This window comes from Poecilia reticulata, chromosome 9 (genome assembly GCF_904066995.2).
Source record: "Poecilia reticulata chromosome 9, P_reticulata-male-v2, whole genome shotgun sequence".
Classification (NCBI taxonomy): domain Eukaryota; kingdom Metazoa; phylum Chordata; class Actinopteri; order Cyprinodontiformes; family Poeciliidae; genus Poecilia; species Poecilia reticulata.
In genome coordinates, this window is record NC_088838.1 from 34,370,790 (window position 1) to 34,393,404 (window position 22,615).

General features: G+C 40.5%; 2 protein-coding genes across 2 annotated transcripts; one reads left to right on the forward strand and one right to left on the reverse strand.

Moving 5' to 3' along the window:
• Nucleotides 1-213: 213 nt before the first annotated feature.
• LOC103460727 (GTPase IMAP family member 4-like) lies at nt 214-8,576 on the reverse strand. The gene is made up of 2 exons (XM_008403011.3): nt 8,283-8,576; nt 214-2,328 (listed from the first exon to the last, which is right to left on the reverse strand). Exons 1-2 carry the CDS (start codon nt 8,341-8,343, stop codon nt 1,211-1,213), a joined length of 1,179 nt encoding a protein of 392 aa, XP_008401233.2. The 5' UTR covers nt 8,344-8,576; the 3' UTR covers nt 214-1,210.
• Nucleotides 8,577-17,080: 8,504 nt separating this feature from the next.
• Nucleotides 17,081-21,383, forward strand: LOC103460729 (uncharacterized). Its single transcript, XM_008403012.3, has 10 exons — nt 17,081-17,345; nt 17,561-17,714; nt 18,034-18,305; nt 18,953-19,094; nt 19,162-19,408; nt 19,958-20,058; nt 20,322-20,472; nt 20,547-20,707; nt 20,796-20,933; nt 21,213-21,383. Exons 2-10 carry the CDS (start codon nt 17,566-17,568, stop codon nt 21,274-21,276), a joined length of 1,425 nt encoding a protein of 474 aa, XP_008401234.3. The 5' UTR covers nt 17,081-17,345; nt 17,561-17,565; the 3' UTR covers nt 21,277-21,383.
• Nucleotides 21,384-22,615: the final 1,232 nt, after the last annotated feature.

A 22,615-nucleotide genomic window follows, 5' to 3' on the forward strand; every position in this document is an offset into this window, starting at 1 on the left:
ACAGATTCACGTTTTTCTGTGAATTCCTCTGAAATCAACAGTTACAATGCAGGAAAAAGACACGAAGCCGAGCGGCTCGTCTCCACACCAGGACAAGACGAAGTCCTCCAGGAGCCGCCGGACGCCGAGGACCCGGAGCGAGAGAAGAGCTTGTTTCAAAACCAGCCCTGCAATCCCAGAGTTGACCCATAAGAACCAGTTTTTAGTGTGTGTAACAATATTTTATTTTAATATTATACAGTAGATGTAAAGTTTGTCAAAACTGGTTTATTTCAAATTAATTTCATTTGATCAAAAGCTTATTTTTGTCCGACATTTATTGGTGTATAGGTTCTGTAATGCTGCTCTTGACAGTTGGTGGTTACCATAGTAACGGGTGAATGACAGCTCGTCTCCTCTTTCAAAAACATTGATTATTTAAAGTTGAACATTGAAGAACATTGAAGAACATTGAAGAGGCCTGGAATCAAATTTTAACTATATAACAAAACTATAAAAGTTATAGCCGCTATAAAGAAACCTGCTGTGATTGGTCCTCATCTGGACCCGAACAAAACTTTCCTCTTCTCAAGCCTCACACCTTGAGAAGAGGAAGTGATATGTTTTACTTCGATACGTCTGTATTTAACCTCTATGACCTAATTAACATGAAGACAAGTTGGTCTAACTTGATGTTTCAGTAAAACAATGACTGGACAAGGCATGGGCTCCTCTATTGTTATGACTCTGAAGTCAGTTATAAAAGATTTCAGAGGACGGTGGAACTGTGGTGGGAATAAATTCATATTATTTTTCTACAGACAATAAAACTGTCTCTGTCTTTCAGTGTTGACCTTGTTTCTCTCAAAGGCAAAGGGTCTGAAACCTTTATAATCCAAACTCCATGAAGTAAAACTCATGTACATCCACAGACGGACACTAGGTGGAGCTACAGTACCTTCCCTCTTTCCTTCGGAGAAAAACGTGTCCTCCTGAAATCCCTTAAAAAAAACCATTGATTGATTTACAGTGTATTTTTTAGGACCAAAAGTAGCCCTGCTGGATTTAAAACCTTTGTAAGTCTTTGTAATTTTGCCCAACTAGACTAATGTCACTCTAGTTTTATCTTAATCCCAAAACAATTGATTCATTGCACACATGCATATTTCAACTGTTTCTATTTCATGTCTTCCAGATTATTCTGGTGCTTCTCCAGGTCTCTGAGTTCCCTTCAAACATTTTCTTCAATCCATCTAGATTTTTCATATTTTTCTTTCTCCTTTTCATATTCTTCTTGGAGGTTATTCATTCTCATCTCCTCCCTCAGCTGTGTCTGTTTGTCTTCTTCACGTCTTTTTTTCCACCTCTCTCGTTGTTCTTTCTCCATCAGCCTTTGCTTCTCCTCCAGTTCTCGTCTCTTTATCTTTAGGGATTTTATATTGTTCTCCAACTCTGCCAGCTCATCCATCAACTGCTTATTGTCCTTTTCTTCTTGCATTTCCCTCCTTCTCTCTTCTCTCTCTCTATATTCCTGATCTTTCTTTCTCTTCTCATTTCCTAGCCTGATTTTTTCCTTCATTTCATATAGAATTTTTCTCTGCTGTTCAGTTTCCTTTTCCAGTTTTCTTTTCATGGCCTCTTTTTCTGCTGCATGTTTTCTGTCAAGTTCTTCCATCTTTCTGTTCATTTCTTCTTCTCTCTGATTTCCAATTTCCTTCCGTATAGCAGCTTCAGCCTCCTGCAGCATCACATTGGTGTAGAAACTTCCTTCATTTTCTTTCACCATGTCGTCAATCTTTCTGATCAGTTCTCTGACCTGAGATCGATTTTCTACATCAGAATTATTGAACACATGGTATCTCCCTCCACAGTCAGCGATCAGCTTCTTCAAAGAATCGTCACTTTCCTTTTCAATATAATCTTCAGCAGTGAGGCCATTTTGCTCTAACAAATCTCCTCCAGTTAAAAGGACGATGGTGAACATTTCTGAATTCTTCCCAAAGGTTTTCTTGATCATTTCTACCGTTTCCATCTGCTCTGATGTGAATCTGCCGATTTGAACAACCAGCAGGAAAACATGAGGACCTGGAGCCACCAGAGTTATACACTCCTCCAGCTCATCCTGAATCTGTTTGAGACTCAAACTGTTGTCAAACAGTCCAGGTGTGTCGACCACAAAAACCGACCGTCCATCTATTTCAGTCTTTTCTTTCACACATCGCTTTGTGACGGATCTTTGACTCAGTTTGGCTTCAAACTGTTTTCTTCCCAGGATGGTGTTTCCTGTTGAACTCCTTCCACTGCCAGTCTTCCCAATCAGAACTATTCTGATGTCTGGATTTTGATTATCTGTGGAAGAAGACACATGAAGTTAGAACCAATCAGAAAAACACACAAAAAAGATAAACTAAAATTGAACCCTATGCCCTGTATTATTGGTGTGCTGATTGATCAGTCACCGATCATAATCAGTTGATGTCCATGAAAAAGTATATGATCAGTGACTGATGATTAGTGTCTCTTGTTGCCGATCACAAAACCTGCATGTCATACTTCATAGCCTGCAGAGCGATATCAGAATCAGCAGGAAAAACGTGATTGGAGCTTCCCTACCCTGTTTTTATTTTCTCTTTGCCTGATCGGAAACTGACTAAGTATGACACCCAAAAGAGAAGGTTGAAAATCTCCACTAATTTTGTCTTTTTTTTTCCCTTGGTTGGTTTATAAGTTATAGGTTGACAGCATAGCCAATAACAATTTTGGCAACCCCTAAAGGGAAAAAGCCAAAAGAAAAGAAGAAGAAGCAGTTAAGGTCAAAATTATTAGCCTGCTCTGAATTTTTTATTTCTATTTTTTTTTAACTCTCAAGTGCTGTTAAACTGCTCAAATGAAGCCGAGGTGCAAAATTCAAGCTGTGAGACTCTTCAGCCTACTGGCATCATCAATCACCATGCCCACGCCTCAGCCAACCAGCACCGGATTGTCACTCCACCCCAGCCAATAGGTCATAAAATGAGTCAACTCTTTTTCTGATAACTGGATTTCCACCCATGCTTGTCGCAGTTGTCATCTGTTTATAATCGGTGGCTGTAATTACTGCTGGAGCTAGTTGCAGTAAACTACAAATCACACTCGTATGAAACAAACCTCCTGCTCCTTGATAGTCCGACTGCTTACTGCCAAGTTGGGCCATCACTGGCAACAAAGCTTATGACGATGCAACTTCTCCATCATGTGGCTGATTAAATAAAACTGTTTTGGTAACCACCGCATACTTTTCTGTCAGTTGCAGCCAACCATTTGTGCCGGACATATGGTGACCTGACATTTGGCGTCCCAACAGAACACCAGCCCAACAATGTGGACTCTTTCTGGTCTCACGCACCGCACTTTACTTTTCAGTTTCGGCAAGAAATCTGACTTATTCTGCCCCCCTTTCAACCTTATCCGCGTTTTATAAATAATGACAAAAATAAAAGTTTTGGATCAGCATTCTGCTCTGTTTTAGGGGGGTTTACAGGGCATATCAACCTATTATCTAAGTGTTTCACACTCCATGAAGTCATGCTCATCTCGCAGCAATCCAAACTTCGTCTTATTGCCCTCATTACAAAATGAAAACATTTCAGGATCTATAGAAAACTATCCATGCATTTATCTTCAGTTGCATTGATTACTGCAGCAGCATCTTATTTAAAACTAGGAAGATGCAGCTCATCACCCCAGTTCTAAAGTCCTCTCATCGAACACCTGTTTCCTAAGCTCTGAAAACAGAGCTTAGGAAACACTGTTCATTCACAAATCTCTGAATGGTCTGGCTCCTCAACCCATTAAAAATCTGCTATCGCATCATCCTTCTGGCCCATTTGGGTCTTCTGGTTCTGATCTGCTCTGCCTCCCCAGTGCCTCGTGCACCACAAACCCGGGGAAAATTTCTGAAAATATTGTAAAACAGCAGAATCAGAAATCCTTTAAATCTAGATTGAAATCCAGCTTTGCCCCGTAATTTATGAATCATTAACCAGCATTTCACGTGTAATGACAGCACTAGGAAAAGATGTCACGTTTCTGTTGTGATTTGGGGTACTTCGAGCTGAAATGTACTACAGGCTACAAATGAAACCTTGATTTGACCTTCAACTAAATGCTGCACGGGTGACATGATCTTTAAAGCTACCTGCCATCCACACGTCAAGCCTTCCTCCTTCTCGTCATCTAGCAGCTGCCATCAACTCCAACCTCCCATTCATCAGCAAAGTTATTAAAAAAGCTGTTGAAACAATTAAATAACTTCCTAACAATAATGAATCTCTTTGAATCCTTCCAGTCTGGTTTTCATGCTCCCCATAGCACAGAGAGGGGCCTAGTCAAAGTGTTCAATGACATCCATATAAATACAGACTGTGGGAGAACCACAGTGCTGGTTCTGTTGGACCTCAGTGTTGAATCCTACATAAATAACAGGGATTTCTTTGTTTCAATCGGAAACTTCTCATCAGAGAGGTCAAAGGTCACATGTGGGGAACTCCAAGGTTCAATCCTAGGACCCCTTCTCTTCAATATTTATATGCTCCCACTGGCTAAGGTTATAACAGGAAATAAGATCAGCTACCATAACTATGATGATACTCAGCTCTACATCACAATGTCACCAGGTGACCTTTGACCCCATCCAATCACTGAATAGATGCTTAGAACAGATCAATGTGTGGATGTGCCAAAACTTTCTCCAGCTGAACAGAAACAAAACTGAAGTTATTATCTTTGGACCTAAAGAGGAGCGAACCAGAATCAATGCACAGCTTCAGTTATTACAACTAAAAACCAGCAATCAGCCTGAAACCTGGGAGTAGTGATGACCTCTGACCTCTGACCTGAACCTTCAGAGCCACATTAAGACAGTCACAAAGTCGGCCTTCTATCACCTGAAGAACATCTCCAGGATTAGAGGACTGATGTCTCAGATCTAGAGAAACTCATCCATGTTTATCTTTAGCCGCATTGATTCCTGCAACAGCGTCTTCACAGGTCTGACTAATAAATCAATCAAACAGCTGCAGCTGATCCAGAAGCTGCTGCAGCCGATCCAGAAGCTGCTGCAGCTGATCCAGAAGCTGCTGCAGCTGATCCAGAAGCTGCTGCAGCTGTTCTGACTAAAACCAGGAAGATGGAGACATAACACCAGTTTTAAAGTCCCTACTCTGGCTCCCTGTAGCTCAGAGAATAGACTTTAAAATACTGATGTTAGTTTATAAATCACTGAACGGTTTAGCACCACAATACATTAAAGATCTGTTATTGCTGTACCAACCATCTGGACCCCTCAGGTTCTGGTTCTGCTCTGCATCCAGAACCAGAACCAAACAAGGAGAAGCAGCATTCAGTTTCTATGCACCACAAATCTGGAACAAACGTCCGGAAAACTGTAAAACAGCTGAAACACTGAGAGCCTTTAAAACTCAACTTAAAACCCACCAGTTAGAGTTGATTTGAAACGTAATCAATTATGAATTTAATGACTCAATGTAATGTTTTGATTGTTGATTCAATGTTGCATGACTGTGTGTTTATTATGTAAAGCACTTTGAAAAGCCTTTCTGCTGAAATGTGCTATACAAAAAAAATTGATTGATTGAATGATTGAACTCTGCTATCCCCGCATGTCACTCCAACATCCAATCAAAGTTGTTTCTCCAGACCTTTGCCTCGGCATGGTGCACCTTAACTAAATACTGCACAGCTTGGAAACCTTTTCATTCCCATGACAGGGTCCTAACCGCCACTATTTGTTCAATTATTGCCACCTCTAGCTCCTTTAGTCTGCAATTCAATGGTGACATTCTCTCTCCCCTGTTAGTTTATGAACTATGGACTTGTTATGGGGAATCAATATTTAGCTTCAGGCTTTACTTTTGTCTTTATTTAGGTTCTGTTCTATTTCCATCTAAAGCATTTTGAACTGCCTTGTTGCTGGAAATGTGTTATTTAAATTATAATGTCCTTTCCTTGAGGAACGATGGGTAAAAAACTGACATTTATATCCATCACCTAGTACAGCCTATTTCAGCAGCTGTTTGTTCTCCATCCCATTTTAGTAATCTGTTAGTTTGGAATGACAAAGGGACATCGCAGGTCCTGCATCCATGCCTCTTTTCAGGCCATGCTCAATTATACTTTTAAGTCGGTGAGCTCGGCTCTCAACAACTATGTCCCTCACTCGTAAAGTCTCCACAGCTCTGCCTGATCCTTAAATTTCTCAGAAATCCCCGATTTATGTGAATTCCCCTTCCCCATTTCCAGGCCTCATATTTTGACCACAGGCAGCCTGCACTGCCCCTCAAGGTTCAGTCATAACTCTCTCTCATCAACCCAGCATCTGGTTGTCAGCAGCATCCTCCTCTTGTATCCTCACAGACCTCTCCTCCATTCTCACCACTTTCAGGCAATGGGTAAGTATTCATAGCAAATCACTGGTGGTAGAGCGTTTCAGCAATTCTAACTCCTTTTTGCCTAGATGGACAGCCGTGCCTACAGGTCAGATCAGCCTGCAAGCCCTGCCAGCAGCAGTGCCAGCCCTATCAGCTGACCGACCAAAGCCTCAGCCTGTCACACTCTTTGGGGGGAAGACTACCCTGAGCTTCGTCCTGAGCTTGCAGAAATTCTCAGCATGAACTTTTTTTGCCAGTGTCTGAGCGCCAAAGAACTTCGAGCCAATACAACTTTCTAACTGCTGCCTTTTCTCTGTGTGAGTCTCTACAGATTGAAATGGAAGCCTAGGCGTAAATTTGAGCTGTGAGACTCTTCAGCCTACTGGCATCATCAATTACCATGCCTCTGCCTCAGCCAACCAGCACCAGATTTTCGCTGTGTCCCAGCCAATCACCACGCTAAAGTTCCTTCAAAAGATCAAACAAACATGGATCCACCTGCTTCAGCCGCGCTTCGACCCACCTTCTCCCCGTCTCCACCCTCATCCTCCCGGACAACTTTCAGACTCCCTCCAGCCTCCTTCCCCTCCAGGGTCCACTCCACCACCAGTATCCAGACCCGGGGGAAAGACTACCTTGAGCTTCGCCTCAGGCCGTTCATCCAAGCTCGCAGAGATTCTCAGCACGCACATCTTCTGCCGGTGCCCGAGTGCCAAAGAACTTTTTAATCAATAAAACTTTTTAACCATTACTTTTTCTCTGTATGAATCTCTACAGATTTAATTATTTTTTAAAACAGCTTTTGAAGAAATCCTAGTATTTATTTTGGATGGTTAGATTAATTTGCTTTTCACACAGATACTAAATTATTTCACAAAAATTAAAAGCTACCTTTCTACTAACCACTATTAACCAAATCTTATTTTCTACTTAAAGACAAGAGGACAGCACCTTGCTTCTGGCACTATTACATGGCATGGAAGAAGACAATTGTATCTGCAGGTTTCAGCATGTCAAATTTAAAGCTTTTAAAGACCTTTATAATTCCGACTTAAATTAAATTTAATACAGAAAAAAGATATAAATATAGAAGATCTAAGCATGAGAGATTCTGTCGTATATAATCAAGAGGAGCAAAATTGTGGAATTTCCAGGGTCTGTTTGTGGCTCTTGGCAGCAACGTTGCACCTGTTGATGCGCCTGATGAAATGCAGGTGTGCAGTGGCGGTTTCTAATATGGGTGACATGGGCAACCGCCCAGGGCAGCATCTTGTGGTAGGAGGTGTGTGTGAGAGGGAGGTGGGGCTTTGGGGGGATTGGGTTGGCATGACTTGTCAAACTCCCCCCACACACTCTTACAGCTGGAGGATCTGAATATCAACATTCCATCATCACACGAACACCCACTCTAGCCTGAAAAATTCTGACCAGCTGATGAAATCAAACATGCTGAACAATGTTCATTACACATCAGTAAGGTTCTGTTCTACAACTTTTGATTCAATATAAGTAAAACAAAAAAAAACATTCTGATAGAATCCACACACTAAGTTTGCCTTCAGGAATGTATGTGCAACCAGTTTCAGGGAAAAAACTCAATTTGGTCAAGGAGTTTTATGTTCATATTGCAAGAGATAAATATGTCTAAACAGCCTATACAACCACCCTTCTTTTCACAGATTTTATAAATTTTATCAGTAACACTTATAGAAAAACCCTCCAAGTGACCAAGAAGAGAGAGCAAAAATTCTTAGTTTCTGTTCAATATAGGGATGTCCTAGTACTAAGAACTGGAAGTATACACAGAAGCAAGACTTAAAGCATACGGTTTAAAATATACTTTATCACAAATGTTTACAGATGCAGGAATCTTACCTCCCCATGTTGGCATGAAGGTTTTCTGGCTGCTGCTTGGTCCCCTCTCCTCTTTCTTCATTACATGGACTGGCGGGTGCTGCTGAAGGACTGCAGGACCAAAAACACACCTTTAAGTGACACTGCAACAGGTTTTAGGTTCAGTGTTCATTCCTATCATACTGACTAAATTACCTGTCATTATAGGACAATTAATCAACTATTTCTAAAGTAAACCAGTTGCAGAGCTGTATTTAGTTCAGTGTATCTATAGTCGTGTAACTGCACCAGAGGATTTATCTGCTTTTAAATCCTTCCTTTTCACATACAAATGATTCACTTATGGTCTAGAACTGTGATGCTTTGGTCTGAATTACTTGTTTACCTCTGTTCTGAGACTAGTTTAAGAGAAACTTGTTTTTCTGGTCTTTGAAAATGTAGATGAGACATTTTACACCCACTCCAGAGAAAGAACTGCATAGAGTTTGCATGTTCTCCCTGTGCATGCGTGGGTTCTCTTCAGGTCCTCTGGCTTCCTCCCACTGTCAGGTTAATTGGTCTCTCTACATTCACCTTAGGTGTGTACCTGGTTGTGTGTCCTGTCTGTCTCTGCGTTGCCCTGCGATGGACAGGTGAACTGTCCAGGGTGACCCCGCCTCTTGCCTGTTGGCATCTGAAGATAGGCACCAGCACCCCTCCCGACCCCAATAGGATAAGGGTGTAAGGTAATGGAAGGATGGATAATTTATTATGTTTATTTCTTGTCTCTAGTTATTCCTTCTTACTCAAATTTCTTAGGTCTAATTATTCTTTAATGTTAGATTCATTTCCCTCTCCTCCCTGTGCTGTTTTGGTTTCCTGCGTTCCCTGTGATTTTTGAAAGTGATGAGCACCTGCCTTATTGTTGTGTTTTCTCCTTATTGACCCTTTGCAACTACGCCACTTCATTGATAATTTATTTCGACGTCCATCATAGCGCTTTATTCGAGGACAGCCTCCAGTTTACGAGGCGTTTGAGGGGGCTGACTCTGTGTGTGTTGGGGGTGGGCATTGATGCCCACCCAATGCCCACCCATGCCGCTGGGCCTGTGTCATAAACAGTGTCTCCCCCTTAAACCGGAGCAGCCTTAAAAACGTACAAAAGACGAGATGCTAACCAATTTTTTCTGTACGTACATGCTAGGCTACATGATGGTGGGACATTGTTTCCATGGTTACTGATGGTTAGACACTTACTTATAAAATATATAAATGTTAATCTTCTTACCTTGTAAAAAGTGTTCGCTGCAAATCCGTGATTACAGCGAGAGCTGCCAGTCATTATTGATGGCTGCTATCCATTGCCGCCACATTTTTTCTCATTAAAACTTATACAATTAAATGACAAGATGATGCGCAGTCGGCTGAGCATCATCTTGTGACCATTTTTACTTCATAATCGACTTATTAAAAGCAATATTAGGCTACCAGACGAGTGTTTTTTGACAATCTTCAGGATTACAGGTTGTTTTGACCTCCGTCATGCCAGAGAGGGCCGAGTTTCAAAGAGAGTGACATCACATGCAAAGGATCAATAGCTCTTTGGCAAGGAGGGGTTTGAAAGGAATAAGCTCCACCCACCAGTCGTGAATTCAGATGAGCATTTGCCTGTTGTGTCACTCTATGCCTTGCTCCTGCTTTAGTGTAGACATATCATAATAAATAAAATTGTATATATTTTTTATCTTTAGATGTCATTAAACTGTTCATATTAATGTTTGGTTCTTGTCCCTGTTTGGTCCATTTGACTCTGGTTAAAGAAGAAAGAAAAGGGCACCAAAATAAGTCTAAACAACCTCCTACAGGCGTATATTAGAAATCATGTTACTTACACCACTTTCAGTACAATCTAGAAAATCATTCTGAATAATTATTTGTCAAACTGTAACAAAATATAAATATACATTGCATAAACTCACAGGCTGGTGGAATAAAATCCTTGCTGTTCCTGCGTTGCTTTGTTCCGACGTTATGTTCTACAATAGAAAAAGAGTAAAGGTCATTAAGTCATATTCCAACTCTGTTCCACTGAAGCCATGGAATTTTAAATACACTCAATGAACACCAATTTAAATTTACTTTATCATTAGTCTAATGTGTACACATATTACACTAATACTTGTATATTTACACAAGTACTGGACTACGTGTAAATGTACACAAACCTTTTCCCTTCTATGACAATGTGAGAACTCATCCATGCATTTATCTTTAGCTGCATTGATTCCTGCAGCAGCGTCTTCTCATGTCTGCCTAACAAATCAAACCTCCAGCTGCAGCTGATCCAGAAGCTGCTGCTGCTGTTCTGACTAAAACCAGGTAGATAGAGACATAACACCAGTTCTAAAGTCCTTCTCTGAGAGAATCGACTTTAAAATACTGTTAGTTTATAAATCACTGAACGGTTTAGCACCACAATACATTAAAGATATGCTGTTGTATCAACCAGTCTTCTGGTTCTGGTTCTGCTTTGCATCAGAACCAGAACCAGAAGAGGAGAATCAACATTCAGCTTCTATGCACCACAAATCTGGAACAAACTTCCAGAAAACTGTAAAATAGCTGAAACACTGAATTCCTTCAAATCTAGACTAAAACCAACTGATTAGAGTTTATTTTTATTAGAAGTAAGTAAAACATTGATCAACAAATCTGATGTGTATTTGCCTGATGATTTGGGTGATGGCATTTGACAAATTGTGATGTTACTGTTTGTTTCATAATAGATGTAAATCTCTGTGAACTGCCTTGTTGCTGAAATGTGCTGTACAAATAAATTTGACTTGACTTTTTTGGTTTGTTCAGAACTTAAACTTTAACATGTAATTAACTCCAAGGGCGTCATGGTTCTACACCTTGGATGTGCTGTGAACATTCATCTGGGTTCTTCCTATGCTACCTTCTTACTTTACTGAATACTTTGAGTAACCTTCGCATACTGAGATAAATCATATAAAGAGTGAAGTCCCAGCCATGAAATCTGGGCTTTGTCAACTGATTTTCAGTAATTTTTTCCTGCAACCAATAAGTATGAAACTTCCAACAAATAAAAAAATATCTAGCAGTAAGTGGTAAATCCATGATTTTATATAGAACACACATATTGTTGCAAATACGTGACCTGTCATTTATTTTAAGACAATTAATCAAATTGTTGTCAATACATACCAGGGCTTTGAGCAGAGGCCAAAGGTGAAGAGGTTTCTAGACGCCCACAGTCAACATGGCTCCAATAGTTGATTTTCAAAATTTGACTCAGGTTCCACAGCAGCTCTGTGGAGTCAGGCTGCAGCCTGGTCCACCTGTTTCCACACATTTTGGTCAGATCCTGCAGAGACCTCAGGTGAAACGGGTAATTTGAAGCTGGAGTTTCCCATCCAGGTGTTGAGATCAGAACCAGTGAATGTTTCAAAGAGTCTTTACTGAAGAGATCCAGAATCCTATAAAGTCTCTGCTTCTGTTGGTCAGTCATGTTCTGCTGAACAACCAGCAGAAACACATGAGGTCCAGGAGCAGAGAGACTCACACAATGTTCTACAAGTTCTTGAAGTTTGGATTCAGAGATGCTCGGATGTAGCAGGTCCGGTGTGTTTATCAGAACTGTTCTTGTTGTTTGAATCCATCCATGGACTCTGATGGATCTGTTTGGTTCCTCCTGTGTGTTGAACGTATCTGGACCCAGCAGCAGGTTGGCGACTGAACTCTTATCAAACCAGCTGTTGCCGAGCAGAACAAGCCTCATCTCATGCACTGAAATAATAAAGGAAAATGTTTTCAATAATTCATCCAAATCCTTCCTTAAACTTCGTGTATCAGTTTCCAGAACATATAATCTCCAAAGCACGACTTTGTAAGTCCATGTAAGTCCACAGATACACAGTGGCTGGTACCACCAGAATCTGGGATGAATCAGCCTCAGCAGAGACGATTCTTCTGCTCGTTCTGCACATAACAGACTTTGCTTTGTCATTAGCAAAGCTCATTGGTTTATACAGAGCATATAACACTTGTGTTAGTTTGGCATTTTCTGAAAAGAAGTCTGTGGTTGAAAACATTTCTACTTATTTAAAGTTTCATAATTTTTATCAGTTATTTATGTTTTATTCATTAGAATAATTGTAAAATTTAATATTTGTGATTTTTTATTCTGTTACTGTAGCCAAACCTCCAAACGATTTGTTGCACAACTTACTGTCAGGTGGACGAAATGTAATGTTGCTGGTTTGAAACTGTGAAGCTGTTTTATCTGCAAAGATAAAGGAAATAATTCACTTGAAAAACAAAAAGACAACGAAGGATCAGATGTTGACTTGGATCAGTGACTGGACTAAGAATAAATATTTAAGTGTCCACAAGTGTTGAGTTCAGAAAAAAAAGATCTGAAACACTTTCCAACTTTTCATCCTCATAACTGACTGAACTGTAAAAACAGTTCTCTCATTTTTCACTCAGTCATTTAGCTATGCTGATTTTATATCGAACCTCAGGGCAAAGTCTGGTTTTAGTAATAACAGTAAAACAATAAAACCGATTATCTTTTGTTACCATTTAAGATTACAGTAAAAGCAGTATTTAAAATTTGTATCCAACTGAAATGGTATAACATAGTCATAGTTACAGTTATGGTTGTGAAGAAAAAGTAAACATTAATCCATTTGTGAATCAGAACTCCTTGGTGTGTGAAGAATGTGGTTCAACAGAAGCTCTGGCTCTGAAAAGGTAGTAGTATAGTTTCATACTACTACTACTACTACTACTACTACTAATAATAATAATAATAATAATGTTATTATTCCATCATCACAGGTAGTTTAATCATGACCAGCTTTAATTGGACTCACATGGTGATGAAGAGGCCATGATGGCACCGTGATAGAAGCCGTCACCCTAAAAAAAAGAAACAACTGAAGTATTTTAGTACAGTGTTATAAATGTACAGAATGTAGCTTTTGCTTTACATAATAACAGGATTGATAGTGTCATTTACAGATAAAACCCCATAAAACAACTGAAACGAAACAGGCATGGACCAGATCACCTTAGACATCCCAAGACTAAAAGCTCTTAGTTTTGCTCAGGACTCGACTCGTCACCATGGGAACCGTTTCACCAGCATCTCCTGGAAGACTCTCCATTTTTGTAGAAAATCTAATGGATCTTAAATTTTAAATTAATGTCTTTAAATTGGCCTTATTTCCAGAGAGCAGGAACATTAGGCCAGTCCTTGTTTCTTCTATGACTTTTATCACTGATTTTGTTGTTAATATTGTTCATCTTATTTGAAATGCTTCTTTTTTTTGTTTGTTTTTTTTATCACTTTATTTAATATTTCTATTCTTTTTTGATATTCAGAGGCAGCACTTTGACTAACCTGTAATTTTAAGGTGCTTTAGAAATAAATTGATAATGAATAATTTAATTTAATTGTTTATTTGTATTTATTGGGGCCACAGTTAGTGGTTTTGATCACTGTGGAGAAAAGAAATATTAATTTCCTTGATGTGTGAATGATGTGAATTCTCTGTTCTGCTTACTGAATATTAATTAAACTGAATGAAAATGAAGTGCAGTTGAATATATGTCATTTATATTTTAAAACCTGACAGGTAGATTAAGGGATTTCTTTGACACCATGCTGGACAGAAAACAGTCTAGTTGGACCTCTGCTCCTTCTACAGTCCAACAGTGACGGGAGCAAAGGAGCAGAGCTACGGCTCAGTCAATCTGCTGATTTAATGATGCAGCAGCAAACCTGCAGAAACTGGCAGGAAGGTTTTTTTTTCTCTTATGATGATCAGATTGATCCATAAACACAGAATCTTCTCAAAACAATGCTCCTGGTTCTGCTGTGTGAGAATGAATCTGAAGAAAAACTGCAGAATGTTTACTTTTATTGCTAAAGCGTCATATTCAGTTCATTCCTCTGTGTTGAGTTCATGAATTTATGAGTATTTCTGTATTTCATATTGTTTTTATGGCTTTTTTCCCTTTTGGGTTAATCCTTCAGTGTTTTAGATCAACTCCCTCTGAGTTCATGAGTCTCCTTCCTTCAGCCTCTCTGCTCTGTCCCACAGCTGTTCTGCGTCCTTCTGGTTTCAGTCAGTGGCGCAAAAAGTGGGTATGCAGGGTATGCAACGCATAGGGGCGCAGCACCAGAGGGGGCGCCAAAACCCCGTCTGGAGGGGGCGGCGCGCCGATGATGTTTTCCCGTACACTTCAGCTACGCTCCTTCACCTCGCGCACATAACGAGGTAAATGTAGTAAATGTAGCGGGTTTTACCCTTCACGTATCATCGAGTGAGCGTTGCTCCTTCACCTAATGTTCCTTTCCTGAGGAATGTTTTCGCATCCACCTGAATAATGTGTACTTGCGCCACTGGTTTCAGTGTCACTCTTTTCTTTTCAGTAGTTGAGTGTTTTAGTTTCTATTTTAGTGGTGGTTTCTTAGATTGAATTATGGATTCATTTGCAAATACAGAACTTATTATTTCAGAACTATAAGCACAACAAAACAAACATCTGGAAAATCTACAGAAAATAAAATGGGAGCAGATTGTCATGAAGTGCAGTGAGTGGTGGTGAGGAAGATGCTGGGAACCCAGGTTGAAATGATGGTTTTACTTCTCCAGCACAGAGAGAACAGAGGGCTGGTTGCTACTGCTGGTAGCAGCTGGTAGAACCGAACGACACAGGCAGCCAAACAAGACAGACAGGACAAGACCTGACAAAGAACATGGGACACAGGTGGCGCTAAAAACACGGAGGGTAATCAGGGAACAAGACACAGCTGGGAACAATCAAGGGGAAGACAGGACAACACAGAGACTCAATAGACACAGAAACCTAAAATAAACGCACAGAAAAACTCAAATCTTTACACAGATGGCAGCAGCAGCAATCTTAAAAAGAAGATAATGCAACTAAAAACACAACTATAAAAATATAGATTATATACTGATAATATTTTGCTCATTTGAGGAAATGTGACAGTGAAGCATGACCAGCTTAATGTGTCTGTCAGGAACAGTATCTATAGATCTATAAGGGTCATATTACAGACTACGACCCCTAATACTGGTAATATACTCTAACATTTAAAGCATAAAGAATAAACAATAACCACATATAGAATCTCCACTTATGTTTAACAATTTAAAGGTTAATTTTTATTTATCTGACTGTTGCTGCAATGAAATTGAGTTTTTATCCACTTCAGTTGAACTTTGAACCTTCGTCCTGTGTAAAGATTTATTTCTTATTCTTTCATCTCTTCAAATCAGGTAAATTGAGAGCAGAGAAGATTTAATTAAACATTAAAATAACCTAAATTTAAACTTAGAAGCAGCAATTTGACAGTAGAACAAACAGCTAATAAATTTAGATACAATATTTTTTTAACAGAGGAATGTTAGTAATGTTAGTAAACTTAGATTTTAGGGAAGGTAAAGTTATATTTTCATTATATTTTACAAAGTTTCTGTAAGGTTTACTTACCTTGCATGTGAGTTTTTTCTCCCTGTTCATGAACGAGCCTCTCTGCACTGGAATGAAATACTTCTTCATGTGTCAGGAGGGCGGGAAGGACGACGAGCTGAGTTAATGTTTAGCTTCCAGGACGCCTCCTGGACAAGAATCGTTTAAATGTTTGTTGTATTTTTCTTAAGAAAGCATCCAGTTTATCTGCACACATGTAATTCCTGAAAGTTAACTTAATAAAAACCAACAATGTGTTGTCATTCTTGACCTCCCACTGCAACCTATCACTGAACGGAGCAGAACTGAAGCTCAGGCACAATGATAATTTATTGATGCATCGGTAAACTTCCAGAAACTGGAAGGATATGAGTTTTGTTTATTTTTTTAAATACTTGGTTTTGTTCTACATGATAGAAAATTGATCCCTGAAAACCTTTTTGGCCCACTTTGCAACATTATTTGGCATTATCATCACTTTAAAGTAAAATACTTTAACAAATGCTTCTGGTGCCTTTGTGATAATGAACCTGCAGCTCAGCAGAAACAAATTGTGACCTGCCCAATAGAGATAAGGAAACTAGACAGAACCTGCAGGTTTATTGGAGTCTGAAGGTTGGATCATTTTATTGGAGCTGCTGAGTTGCTATGGAAATGTTAAACATTAATAAAAAAATCTTATTTATTTTGCATTTGGTCCACTCAAGTAAAACTAGTGTCCTTGATGCTTTAGTTTGTGTTCTGATTCAAATGATTTCTGACTACAATATTTATGCAATCACTTATGTCATGTTACATATTTGATTTGTCATATTTTGTAGAAATCTGTTTTCCTTTTGACATTTGTTGTGTATGATACACTAGGTCAAATAAAATAATATTCAAGCAGATAACTGGAGATAGCACATGGCAACGTTTATTCAGGAACGGGGAACTTCATCTTCCTCTTGTTACATGTTCAGCTCACATCTCATTGTGCACAGCAACAGCGCCACCAATGGCGATTTGTTATATTGCTTTTATCTTCACATTTACAACCAAACAGCCTCCAACACATAGGAGCATAATCATACCCAAAAATGTGCCACAATCTTAAATCTAGAGGTTTGTTCTTTTCTGGAACACCACAACATTAAATAGTTTTTTGTAATTTTTTTGTCCAAAAAGTTGTTGATCATGATTAATTTATAAAAGCAATAAACATAACAGAATTTGAAAAAGTGAATTCCTCTGAAAACAAACTGGATGCACAGCATGTGGTTTAAATCCGACTTCCATGATCTTCATTTCTCTTCATGATTTATTTCTGTGCATCTGCAGATCTTCACTTTCTGCACAGAAACATTTTCTGTCTAGCAGGGAAACAGCGACACCTTCTGTTCGCTCTAAAACACACAGCGGAGTTTTATTTTAATTAAATTATCTTTTACTGCTGTAGCTCCACCTGGTGGAACCTCAGAGTTACTACACATCAGTGTCCCGCCCACCTGGCTCCAGCGGATCAACTCTGATCAGCTTCTGAAGTTTATTTTCATCATTTATGTGTGGAACATATTCCAGCCCTTAAAGGAGGTAAAAGTTTATTTAATTTTTTTTCTTCTTCTACCATAAAATGTTCTGTCTGTCATGCAAAAACACAACAATCTTTAGACAAACTGAGACATGATGAAAAGTCAGAAAACTGTTGCTCATGTTTTACTGAAATTCCCAGGAGTTTCTGGTTGCCTAGCAACCTCCTGTTGATAGCCTGCTTGTTGTTTTTCTGTGAATTCCTCTGATATCAACAGTAAAAATGCAGAAAAAGGACAAGAAGACGAGCGGCTCGCCTCCTAAAAAGGAGAAGAAGAAGTCCTCTGAGGAGCCGCCGGACGGCGAGGACCCGGAGCGAGAGAAGAGTTTGTTTCTGTCTCAGATTAGCTTCCTGGACGAAAAGCTGGAGAGGTGAGAGGATGACCGAAGACACTGCAATCACTCAGTTATACATTCAGATTCAGTCTAACTGCTGCTAAACTGCTGATTTCTATAAAACACACTGGAAACTGAGTTTTAATGAACTTCAACCAAACATTCAGATCTGATCAGCTGCTTCAGATCAAACTGATCTGAGTTTAACATGAGAAACGTTTCATTGTGTTGTAAAGTTTTAATAGTAAGGAAACCAACCGAAGTGTCCAAAGTGAGGTCAGAGTTGTTTTCATACTGATCAGAGACACTGCAGTCAGAACCATCTCTGTGAAAAGTGAATGTTTAACGTCTGCAGGTTCCAGCTTCACAGCGATGAACTGAAGGAGCAGAAGAAGGACATCGTCCTGAAGTCCGGCGCTCTGCAGAAGGACACCAGCGACATCCTGGAGTACCTGCAGCACTACCTGTCTGTGCTGGAGAGGGACGAGGAGGAGCTGAAGGCCAAGGTGGAGCGACAGCTGCAGGGCGACCAACAGAAAACCGAGTCCTTGGAGCAGCTGCTGAGTACAGAGAGACAGGAGCTGCAGGACAAGTTGGACCAAATGAGCTCAGACAGAGACAACCAGGGTCAGGCTGCTGAGGGTTTCCTTCCCAGATTATATCAAATGTGTTGAAGCAGTGATTTAACATTTATACTGCAATTAATTAATCACATTGATCAAAAACCATAAAAATAAGCAACATTTTCAATTCAAAAACTCTTTCTCCCATTTAATTATTGAATAAATAGACATGTAACCTCAACAACAATTGATAGTTTTAATCTGTCATCCAGGTCAGATTGGTGCAAAGTGGATAATCTGTTCTGCTAAAGTGTTTCATGACCTGCTGATCGTTTTGGAGCCTCTTCAGAAATATGAGCTGAGGACGATGACATCACTGAGGGTCATCTTTAAAAATATCCTGTTAAAACCTACAACTGAATTTAGATAAAGTTCATAGGTGATCATCAAAATACTGCCAAAAAAACCAGAAATATAAAAACAAAACATTAATATGGCTCAGCACTGTTTTAATCAAACCCATAGGGGGCAGTGTAGTGCTAAATTTAAAGCAAGTATTTGGACAGATTAACGTTTTGTTTGTTGTAGATAAAATCTGTTTTTCCATAAACACAAATATGGATTTTCTTAAATCTCCACTTTGTCAGAGTTTTCATAAATAATCATGTTTGTTGATATTAAACTGACATATTTCATATCTTTGTCCATCAGCCGCCAGGATAGAGGAGCAGCGGCTGCAGCTGCTGGAACAGGAGCGGAAGATCAACATGAAGAAAACTCTGGACAAGGAGCTGATCTTCCTGGAGCAGCAACACGGAGCCGAGATCAACAAGATGTACATGGAGAAGCGGGAGTGAGTGAGCGGCCGACTCAGGGTTTCCCTCCGCGCCGCTGCAGGTTCTCAGCGTCTCTGTTCTCAGGATCATCGACGAGATGAAGCAGAACGTGATGAACAGCATCAGGCAGAGGGTCAAGGCCATGATCCAGGAGGAGACCGAGCTGCACCAGAAGCTGCGCGCCGATGTCGAGTCTCTGTCGCTGCGGAGTTTGGTGCTGCTGTGGAGGAGAAAGTCTGAGCACAGCAGGATGGAGCGTCTCTGTCAAACGTCCATAAAGATCCGAGTCATGATCCACAAGATGACCCGCAAAATCTTCATCCTCAGGAAGGTGAGAGGATTTTAATCTGTCAGATTCATTTCACCACCAAGCTGGAGGTGGAGCCTCTGTCACGTTTTATGAACTAATGTTGAATTCCTATTGGCTCAGTCTAACTGAGCTCTCTCTCTGATTGGCTAATATATATTAACAAAACTTCACCTATGAAAAAAAGCACTTTCACATAAAAAACTGATTAACCAGCATTTACAAAGTTGACACAAACTCACTAAGCTCACTGCCCCCTGCTGTGCTGGAGGGGAATGACCGGTTCTCACTGCGTTGGCAGCTCAACATCAGTAAAATATAAACCAGATAAAAAAAATTAATTTATATGAATTTACTGACAAATCTGTTACTCAGCAAATGTCACTTTTTTCTTGAAAAAAAGTGTTTACTGATATATTTTAGAATAATCTGAGCTGCAAACTAAAACAAATCTGAGTGTAAAACTTTCTCAGTTGAGATTTTGTTCCAGAATAATAATAAAAAAACTTTTGCTGTTAAATTTAGATCTAGTTTAGTTTCTTTTACCTTTTTCTTTGTTTTTCCTGAAATCAGGAAGCGGTGAAGCTGAGGAGGAGATGCAAACTGCTGACGGGTCACATCAACGAGCTGCAGAGCTCCAGGGAGAGCCTGCTGGGCTACAAGGAGGCCTACAGGTCAGAGGTCACGTCTCACTGAGCGCCTTTCACTTCACCTTAAAGTCCGATGGTAACATCAGGACCGGAACCTTTATCATGGAACCGGTACCTCTCCATCTCTCCATCCCTCCCTCCTTTCATTCCCCCATCCCTCTCTTCTTCTATCCCTCTCCCTCCATCCCCTCTCTCTCTCTCCCCTCTATCCCTCTCCCTCCATCCCCTCTCTCTCTCTCCCCTCTATCCCTCTCCCTCCATCCCCTCTCTCTCTCTCCCCCCTCCAGGTCCTGCCTGGCCTCGGGGTCAGAGGAATGCCGTCAGAAAGCGTTGGCCGTTGTTCTGCTGCTGGAGCGTCTGCAGAGGGAGCGCAGCAGACGGAGGGACCTGGAGGGAGACCTGAAGACAGCCGTGTCCGTCCTCACAGCCATCGCCATGGTAACGCTGTCTGATCGGATCAGGATCCATGGTGCGACCCGAACGGTGAGGTGAAGGTTCTGGTTCCTCTGCAGGACTCTGAGAAAATCCCCGGCGCTCAGCCGAGGCTGCAGCACCTGCTGCAGCAGATGGTCACCAGGGAGCTGCAGGACGCAGAGACGGCCGACCTCACCGGGTCCTCTGACCAGACCGCTGGACCGCCGAGAGCTGAGGGCTCTGAGCCCGAACCGGCCAGGTACCTGGGCCCGCCTGCAGGGATCAGAACTGGACCGGGAACCGGATCAGAACTCAGAATCACGTCCCTCTTCCTGTCTGTCCTGCAGCAGAGACGAAGAGGAGGAGGAGGAGGACGCGCTCTTCCTCATGGCCAAACTCAGACCAGGAGACCTCTACCTGGTTCCTGGACCAACATGGACGCCCAGAACCGCTTCGTCCCAACGCACCCTGACGCCCAGAAACAGGTTGCTATGGAGACCAGATGGATCTCATCAGGAAACAGAAACTCAGAGTTTCTGTTAAGATTATTAACTTTAGGATGATTGTTTTACTCAACCTGAAAAAATGTTACAACAGAAAGTCACAAACTGCAGCAGATGAAAATCTTAATCCTAAAATTCAACAAAATCAGTTTCAGTTTGATGCATTCAGAGGCTGGATGAAAACGTGGTTATTTTCAGTTGTAGCAGAGTAAAGCTCCTCTGTCTGTCAGGCGGTTCTGACCCGCTTCCCGTCTGTTGCAGAGTGAAGCTGCCTCCCATCCAGAAGAGTCTGTTTCAGACGGCGCTGCATGAGTGGATGGGATGAACTGATGGAGCTGCTGCAGCTCAGGACCTCATTTTGATTCAACTGGAGATTTTCTTCTGTTTACCTCAAACTATCAAAGTTGAATAAAAACCAGTAATTTAAAGAGACTAAATGTTCTGCTTATTTCCACCACCAGGGGGAGACACCGCCTAAAAGTCCCCTGAAGCCGTTTGTCTGTAAACCAGAAGAAGCTGCAGCTCAGGATGAAGGTTTCCTTAAACTTCTCTGTTGCTTCAGACTCAGTCAGGAGGAAAAATGATTTATGTTTCAATAATAAACTGAACCTGATGCATGTGTGACATCTGGGGTTAAACTGGATTTAATGTAAACAGCTGTATGAATTAAGCTGTGTTGTTCAAATAAAACACAAATATCTCTAAATGTTTTAATTTATAATCATAATTGTTATGTTTGGAAGCCAGGATGAGGTAGAAGCTGAAGTAGACAGAACTCACTCAGCAGTACAGTAACGTCAGATATTCCTTTCCTCCATCTTATCTCTTCTTCTTCTCTCCCTCAGTCCATCCTATTCTCGTACGCCACCTAGTGAACAATGATGTTAAATTCAAACCATGAGACTAAAACCATTTTCCGAGCTCCAGTGGATAAACCATCTGAAACGGTTCTGGTCCTTCAGGTTTCAGGATTTTCTCCTGAGTTTAATGAAATATTGACCTCCAGGCTGCAGCAGGATTAGATGATGAAGAGATAAAATTCATTCATTTCATTCAGGCGTTTCGGTTCAGAGAAACATGTAAAACTGAAGCTCAGAGTCCTGAAAACCACTGAGGGCTGAACAGGATGGAGTTTTATAAACGTCTGGATATGAATTAAAACATCATTTATCTTCAGTAGTAAATTCAATCTCCCTTTAAAGTGTTTTATAAGCTGGTTTCTGTGGATGAACAGAATCCATGAAGTTATTTCACTTCAGCTGTTGAACTAAATTCATTTTTAGACCAAAGGAAGGAAATGATGAAACTTAAAACTCAATAAATTCATCTGGAAAAATAAAATGAAATGACATTTTATCACCCAGCTCTCAGTTTAGAGCCGTTTCTCTTCATACAGGGTCAGCAGAGGTCAAAAGTCACCCAGGGGTCAAAGGCTGACAGGAGGACAGAAAACTCATCAGGACATTTAGAGACCAGTTAACCAAACCAGTCATGCTTTGACTAGACCGAGCAGCAAACCAGTAAAAACTAAAGAATGATGGAGAGTGGAGTCATTTATCTGATGTTTCTGTTGAACATCTGATCATTTCAGTCATGAAAAGTTTATAATGTTGACAAACAAAACATGTAGGAACAAAAACAGAAAAAAATCTGATCCAGGATTT

What these genes read in the sequence shown, in the direction of transcription:
- LOC103460727 (XM_008403011.3), bottom strand. Translation starts at nt 8,343, where the DNA reads ATGAAGAAAGAGGAGAGGGGACCAAGCAGCAGCCAGAAAACCTTCATG. An exon ending in CTTCATGCCAACATGGGGAG is followed by an intron (nt 2,329 to 8,282) that starts GTAAGATTCCTG and finishes CTTCTTCCACAG; the next exon opens with ATAATCAAAATCCAGACATC.
- LOC103460729 (XM_008403012.3), top strand. Translation starts at nt 17,566, where the DNA reads ATGCAGAAAAAGGACAAGAAGACGAGCGGCTCGCCTCCTAAAAAGGAG. An exon ending in ATGTACATGGAGAAGCGGGA is followed by an intron (nt 19,095 to 19,161) that starts GTGAGTGAGCGG and finishes CTCTGTTCTCAG; the next exon opens with GATCATCGACGAGATGAAGC. An exon ending in TCCTCACAGCCATCGCCATG is followed by an intron (nt 20,473 to 20,546) that starts GTAACGCTGTCT and finishes GTTCCTCTGCAG; the next exon opens with GACTCTGAGAAAATCCCCGG.